Below are 12,748 nucleotides of genomic sequence, written 5' to 3' on the forward strand. Positions count from 1 at the left end.
GTGGCTCGTCTTTCGACAGATGACTGTTTAACTGCAGCATCATCATCAAACATAATATTTAGCCACTTTAGAATTGACAAAAAAGTTTTTTTTTTCTTTAGCTGCTGTATTTATTTATTAGGTTGATTTGATAGAGACAGACTCACAATAACACAAACCGAATTAAACTGCAGTTCCATGCCTGTATTATGGAGCTTATAGCATCAGCTAATTTGTGCCATTTGTCCCTTGCTGGACATTTCCAAACAGTCCACCTAAAGACTGTAATGAAGTGAAATAATAATAATGCAAATATTAAGACATGACACTGACATGTAGTGTCACGTTGACACATTGCAAGGTGACGTCAAACAACGTTTTTTGCTAAAGCTGCTGCCTGACAATGACTTCCATTGGTGTTAACCGTCAAGTTGCTAACAATGCGCTGAGTCTTAAATGTACATGTCGCATGTTAGAGAGAAATGGACGCAGTGCTTTGCAACTCATTGTCAACACTACAACATCTGGATGACAAGGTCCAGAAGTGTCACATCTCACAGGTCAGGCTAAAGTTTGGAATAAAATATTAAGCTAGCTTGACTTTGACAACCTTACCGTGCAGATGTGCTGCAGAACTCTGTTTGTCAGTTCAGTTAAAAGCCTGGAAATGTAAAACTTCAGCAAACTGAATGTTCTGTTCTTCATGTGGTAAATATTTGCATGTTTTACAGTGTTGAATATAAGATACATTAGTGGAGCTGTTGTCAGTCAGTTTCTATGGCAAATACGTTGTGTGTAGCTGACAGAACAAAATAAAGAAAAAAAAGAAGAATATGGTTTTTCTGCGTAATTTTCCTTTTGTTGTTCGGCACTGCACTAAATTAATAAAACATAAATCTCCAGGTTTTATTTTTTTTATTTTAATTGTTTAACTGTGTCAGCGCAGCTCTGAATGGCATGAAGACGAATCTGCCTTTTGCCCTCTGGCGTTGTGCACATGCACAGATGTGAACAATAACATGTCTATAAATCAAAGAAAATAAAAACATGAGAGGAAAAATGATGTATTTGACATAACCTGAGGCTCCCCCCCTAACATATTGAAGCCGGTTCCAGACTTTAAATTTACTGGGCCTGAGTTCCAATTTGCTCTCACAGAGAGAGACCTTTCTAAAGACAGAACACAGGAATATTATGCACTGATAACAGAAGACGGATAAAAGGTCAAGAGAAGTGGCTTAGTCGCAGCACTGTGGCCCCAGGTGAAAGAACGGAAGGATCAAAAAAAAAAGAGAGAGAGGGGAAAAGGTGAGAATAAGGCGCGAACATGCAGGGGGCCAGAAGCAAAGAGTGACCCTGTGAAGTCCTGACTGGCTCAGGAACCGTTTCACATGGAGAGAAAAAGTAAAGCCCCCAGGGGTCCGAACTGAGCACTGAGCAGCTTTATCGGAGGGCGGGGGGGGGCTTCTGAACGAAATTCTGCTGAGCCTAATTACTCCACAACTCCCTCTTCAACATTATCCAATCATCAGACTATAGAGCCATATCCAGAGATTTTCTGCAATACAGTTTTGTAATGTAGTTCACAGGAGGCCATAAAAACAGAAAACAAAGCAAGCATGATCGATTTAGGATTTTCTAAAGGCAATAAACGCAAAAATAATTAGACAAAATATTCATCAGTGCATGTTCATTTGGTCAGTAGGAGATTAAATTGCACAAAGTTTCCACACAAGTCGATTCTGTTGGCATCACAGTCAGCATAAAAAGTGAATTTTGTCATCTTCCTAAAATAATGGGCTATTTAGTTTTTTTGCCAAAAATAATTTGGACAAAAAAAAAAAATCGCTTTTAGCAAAAATAATTTTAACCATTATACGGACAGTCACACTGTTATTAGAATAACATTGATAAATGTACATATAAGTTCTTTGTTCCATTTCAATGTTTCAGATTTCAACATGAAAGATAACCCGAGTAAATAGAAAATGCAGTTTTGAAATGATGGATTTGTGAATTAAAGGAGAAATAAAAAAAAAACTGTCCCCATATGAAGTGATGGTTCCCCCACAGTCTCATTTCTATTCTTGAGTCAATAAAAGCTGACCTAAAGCTGAGTCAGTTGTGACCTCCAAGGCTTCAGATGCTGCTTACGTTCCCTCTGAATGTGACTTTTGACTATTAACAATAGAATCCCAAAGTCTTTGAAATGCCAGATTGATAGTAGTCAAATTCTTCGTTTTTTTTTTTTTCTTTTTGAGATCTTTTAACCTACCTTTGGTTCTTAGTGAGGTGCTAATTATTTCTGATGATTCTTGAAGGGATTAGCAGTAATCAGACCTTGTTGTGTCCAGCAAAACTAAGTTTAACCGGGCAAAGAGGCAGGTCAGGTTAGTGTCAGTTCGAAAACATTCATTTAAAGCTAATTTTGGTCTGACATAAAAAGAATAGTCATGAAATATTTACGTTTGGTGAATATATGAAATCAAATTTTATTTGTGTATCACATTTCAGCAGCGAGGCATTTCAAAGTGCTTTACATCGTAACAAACTCAAAAGCACAAAGTCATGCAACATAGAATCGACAATCAAAACATGACATTTAGTCAAGTGCCATCATTAAATTTGTGACTGATTATGTTTCAAAAGTAACTCTAGTCGAGATTTAAAGGAGGTCAGTGTTCCAGCTGTAAGTGGGTAAATACACTCAAACTGTAAATCCTGTGATTCTGTGTTTCCAGGCCAGATGACCGGTGCCCACACACGCCTCGAGTTCCACAACATCGAGACGGGCATCATGACAGAGCGCCGCTTCATTTCCGTCGTGCCGTCCAACTTTATTGGCCACCTGCAGGGCCTGTCCTTCAACAGCGTACCCTACCTGGATCAGTGTAAAAACGGGGACATCTCCTACTGCGAACTGAACGCCCGCTTTGGCATGAGGCACATCATCGCAGATCCTGTGACGTTTCGAACGAAAGGCAGCTACTTAGCGTTGGCCACTTTGCAGGCCTACGCCTCCATGCACCTGTTCTTTCAGTTCAAGACCACCACGCCGGATGGCCTCATGCTCTTCAACTCTGGAGATGGGAACGACTTCATCGTTGTGGAACTGGTGAAAGGGTGAGTTTCTGACTTCCAGAATAAAATATTCTTTAATATTGATCACCAAAGCTTTCCCTTGTGTTTTGTTATAATTTTCAATCACCAAGGTTTGGTACTAGAGAAACACAACGGCAAACTGGATTGTACTAATAAAAGTATACAACTAAAACTACTGCACAGTTATAGGGGGATACATAGTTTAAAAAAAAATCATACCCTTAGATTAATTAAAGTGTGACCAATTGCCTTCAGAAATAATGCAAATAGTAATTTGCACCCCAGCTGTGTGCAACTTGGGATTCATTCACACCAGCTGCACAGCCATGTCCAGTTAGCTTTAATCAGACAGCAGTTAGTTGCCCAGAAGGTCTGGTTTGATTGAAGGGACCTACGCCTTCAAACGTAGGTCGTGGTTCGGTTGAAGTGAACTTTGGTTTGGTTCGAACATCAAGCGAAACAGAGACAGTTCCACAAAACAAATGTGGAAATCTTGCACTAACAGGTGAAATTGCTTCTTTCACCAAGAACAAAAGTGAATTCCTGCAACTGCTAAAAATCTGACACACCTTCACTTTTTCACTTTCCAGGAAGAACAAAACAGTTGCAGCCGTGCCTTTTTCAGGGGTTTTTGTGTCGTTTCCTTTAGTGGTTTTTGGTGTAGCGCCACCACAGGCGGGGAGGTGAACAGGTTGGTTTGACACAATCCTGAGTAAAAATGAACAGCAGCAGCTGAAATTGGTGCAAATGCTGCAATTTTGCTCTCCAACTGAACCGAATCCACCAGACTATCAGGTGTGAAAAAAAACCCCTTAAACTAGCATTTCGAAAACTATCCGTTCCTCTCTACGGGCATCAGGGCCGCTCCTCTGACTTTTCTACAAAATTTACTTTTCTACCTATGTAGTAGAGCTCAGCCTACACATTCAGATACCCTGATCATGAAACGTGACCCATATAGCCGACCATAGTGAGATTTGTTGCCAGTGTTTTGGAGTTTATAGGAGAGTCTCGGCACTGATCACAGATCTAGATGACGCTGCTTGTTCATATCGCCACAGTTGGACTTGAACTGGAAAGGCTCTGTAGTTGTTTTCTATTTCGCTAAAGCCGCAAACATATGGAACTTTCCCGTGCGCTCCATTTCATTTACTCCGACGAGCGCAGGCCCTGCAGCACACTACCAGAGGAAGAACACCGAATCCAGCGAGGCTTTGGGTTAAGCGTTCTGTCTTTTCACAACCAACATCTGCTGGAGCCCTGAAAAGACTAGCATCGAGTTAAACAGGTTAAGTTTGTGAATTGTACCAGCATAAAAGCTGCTCTTTAATTAGACTATCAAAGACAGGCGTGTTTCCTTTTGTCTCCCTCTGTCTCTTGTGGTCTGTTGTCTTCATTGTTGCACACAAAGGCTTTTAAGCCGCTACTGCCACAAAGACAATATGCGTCACAGAAGGATTCAGATCGAGGTGAGAGGAAAAAAAAAACAACAACAACAACAAAAAAAGAAAACCCTGAATAAATGCGCAGCAGTAATCTCAATCAGAAGTACAAAAGAGAGCCATATTTTGACTGGGTGTGCTGTTTGTGTGAACAAACATTAGGACAAACGTTAGAAGAGACGGACGCTTTACAATTTTCAGGTCAGTACAACATGGAAGCAAACAACAAATACGTTCCCGCGTGGAGCGCAAACCTTGATTATTTGTTTTCTCACAGATCTTATCAAGGAACATACACTCAATGGCCACTTTATTAGGTACAACAAATCAACGCAACTACAATGGCTGTGAAAAGCATTCGACCCCTCAAAGGCTTTAGCCATTATTTGGCTTTCAAAATCAATCACAATCATTTGGTTTCTTTGACAAAAAAATTAATAAAAAATGCAGTAGAGGTCATTTTGACATCTAATGTGAAAACTGATGTCTACTTTCACCTATCCAAAATTAATATATGTATCTGTATCGGCTTCAATTTTGAATAAAATTCTGAATTCCTACTTGTACTTTCTGAACCATTTGAAAAACAATTTGTTTATTTTTATATGTTTAGCTGAAGTTATCAAACTATTGTTTGTTTCTTTACTATTTATTTCACATTGGCTGTCTGACATAATTAAACTTGTGTTATTTTTCCTTGTTTGACCAAGCTTGCGACACTGCTGGTGTATTTAAGTGTTAAGTGTGCTGTACTGGTGCAGAGTTACCCAATAACTCTGAACAGTTATGACAGTACATTGATGTCTGTATTTAGAAATAAAATGCTTTAACTCAGTTCAGCTGTTTTTCCGTGTCGGACGATACTTATCCTCGGATATCGGTTTCAGAAGAGACACCGATGTCTGATCGGTGCATCCCTACTAAATACTGATGATAAAAATATCAGATATAAATTGAGTGGTTCAATAAATATTTACATCCTTCACGTCAGGATTTAGAAGATTCACATTCAGTCAAACTATGGAGTCTGTGTCCGTTTGGCTTTGAATGTGTTATGAGAATCTTAACTAGACAGTAAAGATGATGACTTTCTGTGACTGTACTTACTGCAATTCATTTACCATTTTCTTTTTATTCTTTTCAAAATGTTATTTAAGCATATTTTAGATTTGCATTGGCTGTAGTCAGCAACATAAATGTGATACTTAGTTTTCTTTCCTCACAGGTACGTTCACTACGTCTTTGATCTCGGCAACGGCCCGTCGCTAATGAAGGGCAACTCAGACAAGCCGCTCAACGACAATCAGTGGCACAACGTGGTGGTGTCCCGGGACGCCAACAATGTACACACGCTGAAGATCGACTCACGCACCGTGACGCAGCACTCCAACGGAGCCCGCAACCTGGACCTCAAAGGTAAGGATGGTTTTTTTTCCCTTTCTCTTCTCGTGTGGGACTGCGACATCCTCCATGAAACGCGATCACTTAAAGGGAATAAGCATGCGCCATCCTTCCGTTCTGCCCCTCAAGTGTTGTTGGAGAGTGGCCACGAACACATTGAGGCAGAAATCTACATTAGTTCCACTTTCAGAATACCACAGCCTTTCAGACTTAGTCTTGTTTGAAAGCTTTGATTTTCTTTTTCCACAAGGAAAACTCCCTTTTTGTGGTGCATGTAGAGAATGTCAGCCTTCTCTTTTTTTATTTTTCTTCTTTTTTTTATATCTTTTATAAATGTTTTGTTGTTGTCTTTTTTTTTATTATTCCAAAAAACAATAACAGACACGATTTAGTGCATCATGCTTTGTGCCTGTGGATTATTTAGAAATTACTATGGTCAAATGTTTCTCCAAGAGCCTTAAAAGTCTCTCAAACGGAAAAATTACTTCTTTTGTAATTGCAAGCGGGGTTTTTTTTCTAATATACAATTTGGAGGCTTTGGAGAGTTTTTTTTTTTTTTTTCTTTAAATTGAAGCAGAACTTGACGGATGTGAAAACGGAACCAAGAGAAGCTGTTTTGTATTAAATAACAGTGGACAGGCTGCACAACCACCAAACCCTTTTAAAAGCCTTCCTAGCTTGACGCTAGGAAGAAACCTGGACGTTTCATTCTGGCTCAAATATCGTAAAAAGACACCTGAGACGTTAAGGTGTCATAAGAGCCACACGATTCAAAAACTTAGGAGTGTCTCACATTAAATTAAACACTTTGCATGATACTGTTTGCATCTGGAAATTGTGCACAAGCGCACAACCCTGGAAGGCAAAAGGACAATTCTTTTACTTGCCAGCCATTGCTGCACTGTTTAAAAAAAAATGCTGAAAAACCGTTGAAGAATAACCCATGTGGTAGTTCTGCACAACCCACATAAAAAGTCCGTAGTCCTTCACTGTGGCCGTCGCAGGTTCGAATCCTTGGCCTGGTGATCTTTGCTGCATGTCTTCCCTCTTCTCACATGACCTTCTCTCCAGTCTGAGCACTTTCAAATGAAGGCCACTGATGGGACAACCTCCCTGTTTCCCTCCCAATGTCCGACCGTGACATTTCCCATACTAACACCAAGGGAGAGTTATTTTCAAATATTTAGTCATACCAAACCTTATCAACCTGTAGGTAAAGACCAATGCATTCCCTTTGCCTGACATTATGGAGGAGTTCAAGTATTCACAACCTGCCCTGCTGCCATGAAATAAACCGGTGTCCAGTGCAGTCAATGTGATGAGATAAACAGGCAATCGTAAACAGGACCAGTTAGATATGCAGAGACAAAATCCCACAGGTAACAATAACCCCGTTTGCATGTTTAAGTACAGATATTCATCTAAATTATGATGTCACTCACGAGTACAACTGACAGGAAATCTTTGGTGGCCACTGAGCATTCTGGGGATTAATCAGTTCATGTTATTAACGTGTCAGCTCTCATGAATGAAACGTCCCTGCTTTTCTGCTCGAGCCTGCAGGGGGACGGAGACGGAGGCGTCTCGGTAATAGCTGGAGGGACGGCGAATCTCGATTCGGAGAACCTCAAGAGGGAGAGACGGGAGACGTCTCTCTCCTCAATTCCCTCGTCTAATTGGGCATTCAAACATTTCTGTGTTTCAGCCGTGACGATCCCCCTGCTGAAACAGAACCCACATCTCCAGCTCCATAAACAGCGGAGCGTTACCTCCAGGTCTAAACTTCCTTAGGTGGAAAAAGTCTCCTGACAAATACGTGATATGAAAAAAAAAAAAAAAAAACTGACAGCAGGAATGAGACTCTCCAACGTTGACACACACACACAGGCATGAAACGCATGCTGCGTGTGCTTTTATTGTGTTACATAGCCCCTAAACAAAGCTTTGCATATCAAACCAAAATAAATAAATAAAAAATGGCAACAATAAGCCATTTTTCCACAATCTCCTTGCTCTCTTTTAACACCATTTCAGCTTGCATTTCAAGGAAGAAACACACCAATTCTCCAGGCTTTATCTGTGTAATTGCGCAAAGAAAAACGATGGTGGGGAGCGCGGCGGATTTCTGTTTTCCTTCTCTTTGTCTTGGACAGGCAGAAAAAACTAAAAAATCTTCAAGGCATTCCTCTTTGTCAGCTAAAACACGCTGACGGAACAACACAAAAACTCCCCGAGGACGGCACCGACCGGTCGTCTTCAAAAACAAAATCCCACACGGCGTAGTGTTTTTGCCATGCTGTGTGACGAAAATAAAAAGTGAGAGGATTTAAAAGGAAATATTGACCACCGGCTTGTGGAGAAAGCGTTTTCCCTCTACAGCGCGATATATGTTACAGGAATTTGAATCAATATTCCAGGAGAGACCGTCATCGCTAACATCAGGGGACGACAATCTGCGGCTCTGGAGCCTCAGTTGGCTCCTCTGACCTTCTACAACGGCTCTCAAAGCTTTTGACTAAGAAAAATGAAGCCTTAACACAGATGCTTTCTCCCAGCAGCTGCTTTTATTTACAGTCTTTGAATTTCATAGAAATAGTCTGTCGCTGCTTTCTATGCAGAAATACGCACATCTTGCTGCCTTTCCCAGTTTACTATCTAAATAACTGTGCAATGTAATTCTTATATTATAAATTTCTCTTATCCTTCTTTTTTCTGTTTTTGTATTTTAACCTCTACTTAAATACTCTTGCTTCCATTTTCCTTCAACTTGGCGTGAGTAATTAGCAGCCCCTTCTCTGGCGACTGAAAGCTTCACACTCACATCAGCAACAATGTTGAGGCTGAACAGACGCTGATAGACTCCAGTTGTTTATGCAAATCTGACCACTCACGATATAATAATCCACAATTAATCAGCGCTGCACTTCCTGTATTACCTTCAGCTGAGTGTTCTTTAGGATTATTACTGAAGGTCCTCGACTCTTAGGGAAGTGAAGGAGAACATGAGCTCTTCTTTGTTTCCTTAAAGAACCTTTGTGACTCCTCTCATTTCGACACTGAGGCTTGTCGATGTCGATGAGCAAAGGAAGAACATATATTTGGCGAAAGTTACTGGGTAACTGTCAAGGTAAGAAATATATTCAGCTAAAATATGCACATTGTTGAAATTATTCCCCTTTTTTATGTGACTTATAAATATGGGCAAAATTTATTTGGCTATAAAAATACAATAAACATGTTATATCTTAATTGATAAGAACATGTTAATTTATTTGGTTAAAAATGCTGGAGTTGTATTATGTATTTACTATAATTTTGAGTATCATTGGTTTAATAATTGGTTTAAATTTAATTAAAATGTCATTAATTTTAATTAAATTGGTAATTAATTAAGATTAATTACCAACTGGTAATTATTTTGTAATGCATTCATTTTGTGTTCAGTTAAGTTGCTCATAGCTGCATTTGCGATTTTTCTTTTGAGATTTTGTCACCTGCCTGCCTGCGACTACCCACAATGCTTCAGTAAACGTCAATCTATTGATTTTACGGCAAGCCAATAAGAGAAATCCAGTTGAAAACTTCAACGTAGAGGCTCGCATTTTCCAGTGGGGAATTTCACAAATAAAAAATGAAAAAACAACAGAACCCGACTGTTAATGTGAAACAAAATATAAATGTTTTCATAACCACGGCATGAATGACGGTTGGTTTTAATTGGTGGTGGTTGTCATAAGAGGTTGTGTCGTTTGAAAGTGAATTTACAGCGTTTGCTGTGTGGAAAGTTAAAAAGCATCCATTGGTTTTAACTTTGTTTTTCTATCAAGAGAACAGGAAAAAAGTTTAACATATCAATGCCATCGTTGACAACAGAAACATTTCATCACCAGAGCATCAAATATAATAAAGCTTGTTTTTTATTATTATTATCATTATTATTATTTAGATCAAGCAGATAGAGGAGGGTGTCGTACTTTGACTCATTTCTTTTGAAGATCCTCGCTAATGAGGGATAATTCTGTACGACTGTAAAGAGATGACATTGAACATGTTCCTTTTTCCAAATAAAGTGGAGCGAATGCGAACACAACATGAAGGAAGCTTTTGTTTGTTTTGCAAATCGGTGTATGCATTTTAACGACTTCTACACTTCGAGGCAGCAAAGTGGATATTAGCTCTTTGATCATGTCAGAACCATTTCCAGCTGGAGACGTGTTGCATTCCAGTCTGCCAAGGTGGGGATTGAAACCAATGCAGACCAGAATTCAGACACCTTTCTGGTTCAGTTTGTGTTGCCGTACGAGAACTGGCATGTAAGAAAATAATAATATTAATAATAATAAAAACAAAAGAAAAACTCCATAAGTGATTCCTTTTAACTTAAAATCTGACTAAACTTTCTCATAACACGACAGGTTGATCTGATTTGTTGCTATGAAGTCCCATCAGTTCTTTAAGAGAGAAGCAACCAATACAGATCACTTTCTCTTTGTCTAAAAAAGAAAAAGTTATCAGATTAAACCCCCTCAAAAAACCAAATATATATATATATATATATATATATATATATATATATATATATATATATATATATATATATATATATATATATATAATTTGAACGTGATAGACCAAAACCCAATTTTCTTCCTTTATCATTCTCTTCATTCAACAGTGGTTTATTTGCAGCAATTCAACCATGAAGGACTGATTTACTCAGTCTGCTTCAAGCAGTTGATGTTGAATCATCTGAAGCATTCGTGCAGCGTTTGATGCGAGGTGCGTTTATTTTTTTATTTTATTTTTTTTAAGTTTGTATTGTCTCAATAGAAGTTTTCCTGTGCAGCGGCTCTGAGGTCCGGCCAGTGTGGACCGTGTCGCCCCTGATGGAACCGGTTTTATCAAAACCTTTCAGTTTTAGGAGCTACTCTTGTGATTTTTTTCTTTTTTTTTTTTTTTTGTAATTTTATGAATTGACTGACCTCTGTGTATTAAAGCAACACTGCAATACAAATAATACTTCTTTTTTTTTTGCCTTGTCTTAGTTGAATGCTTGTTGTAGATATATCTCATCATACAGCTTATCTCATAGCTAACAGGTTCTGGTAAGGAAAAAAATAAAATAAAATCGGCCTCTCAAGTGCAAAATACTAATTTAAACTCAACAGCAGTATGACATTCACCGATGAAAGGGCTGTGAGCGTGTTCATTAATATCTCATTCAGTTTCAGCGTTTGCTCTTTGGGAAGACGGGCCTTTTTTTTTTTTTTTCCTTAAATGCTTTAATAAACTGCATGCCATTGTTGTTTACTCCTTTCTCCAAATGCGAGTGGCTAGTAGCTAATTAGACACATGAGTGGAGAGAAGCAAAGGACACGGTGACATTTCTGTCTTCCTGCCAGATCTCCTGCGCTCGTCATGTTTATCATTTGCATTCATGAGACTGATTTCAGCGTTTGCCTGAGAGTTGCTAGTTGAAATTCGTGGGAGCACGAAACGGCGGGACCAGAGGCGGAATCGAGACGCTCCCGAGAAATGCGACGTCATCCGGCGGACGGCTGGGGGACGGGAATCCGCGGATGCAGGTTGAATTACTGCCGGCCGTAATTCGATTTCCTCCGCAACTCTGCTTCACTTTGCACCTGATGTGGGCCTGCGAACGACAGAGAGGGAGGAGGAAATATAATGAAGATCTGCCAAGGCAGTGCCTGAAACGATTTGCATGATAATAACTAAACAAATCACACACAGAATAACTGGATTAGCAGTGCGCATCAGATGGTATGAGTGTCTGGAAGCACGCAGCACTTATTCTCGCTGAGGTTTAGGGAAGGAGAAAGACACTGAGCCGGTGAGACGTTGGGTTTCTACGGCGCCCCTCCAAACTCGCCTCTGTCTTAAAATGACTGCGGCGTTTTCTCTCTGTGGACAAAATAGAAAAAAATAGTTCCTGTTTTCAGAACACATATTTTAAGATGATGGTACAAATGAACAGTTTGACCTATTACTTTTAAGACAATTCAATCAGAAAATGGAACAGCAGACGCCATTCAGCTGTGTGTGCTGATCCTCGTAAATTCCGTTGTCCACAGACATGTTGAAGGTTTTTCGTTCACGTTTGGAAATTTTGCACATGCTCAACACGCCGTCCTGTAAACAAAACAGGAAAAAAAAAAAAAAACGCTGTTCTTGTCACAGTTTTCTCTCTTATTAGCATTTTCATTGTTTTTTGCTCTATATTCTCATCTAATGAAGCATCATCATAAATACATATTACTATTTGATGAAAGTCAGTCTCAGCATGTAATGTTTTACATCGCGTGTATCAAACTGAAAGCCTGTGGGCCAAATCCAGCCTGCCGTAGCTTTATGTGCGGCCCTCTAGCCTCTAAGTTATATCAATAGATCCATCCAGTTTTTCACAAGTTCACAAAATCAACAAACAGCTATTATTTATTTCTCAAAATTGGCCAAAAAACATTGGGTTTAATGAAAAAAAGTAATATTTAACCTCATACATTAGCACAATTATTGTGAAAATTTCTTACAAATGCTTCTAAATTAGCGCCACAAAATCTGTAGTTTTCATTGCAGAAAAGAAAAACACAAAAAACAATTTTAAAATCCTGGATTTTATTTTCAGAAACACTCATTGAAACGGCTATTTATTAGTATTTTAACAATTGAATTGGTTTGTATCAATACATTCTGACACAACTGGCCCTTTAAGAATATCCAGACTTCTGATATGCTCCAAAATGAAAATGAGTTTAACATCCCTGCTTTACCTTTTCAGTAATGTTCAGTAAGCATTATTCTTCAGA

General features: G+C 39.0%; 1 protein-coding gene across 6 annotated transcripts in view; it reads left to right on the plus strand.

Moving 5' to 3' along the window:
• Positions 1–12,748, plus strand: part of nrxn2b (neurexin 2b) — a 686,688-nt gene that overhangs the window by 331,147 nt on the left and 342,793 nt on the right. For all 6 annotated transcript variants that reach the window (XM_055058558.1, XM_055058564.1, XM_055058563.1 and 3 more), the window contains 2 exons: positions 2,721–3,102; positions 5,749–5,939. In XM_055058558.1, the coding sequence (XP_054914533.1) occupies positions 2,721–3,102; positions 5,749–5,939 (573 nt within the window). The remainder of the gene's footprint in view (positions 1–2,720; positions 3,103–5,748; positions 5,940–12,748) is intronic.

Source organism: Poeciliopsis prolifica, unplaced genomic scaffold (genome assembly GCF_027474105.1).
Source record: "Poeciliopsis prolifica strain line A6 unplaced genomic scaffold, Auburn_PproV2 SCAFFOLD051, whole genome shotgun sequence".
NCBI lineage: Eukaryota > Metazoa > Chordata > Actinopteri > Cyprinodontiformes > Poeciliidae > Poeciliopsis > Poeciliopsis prolifica.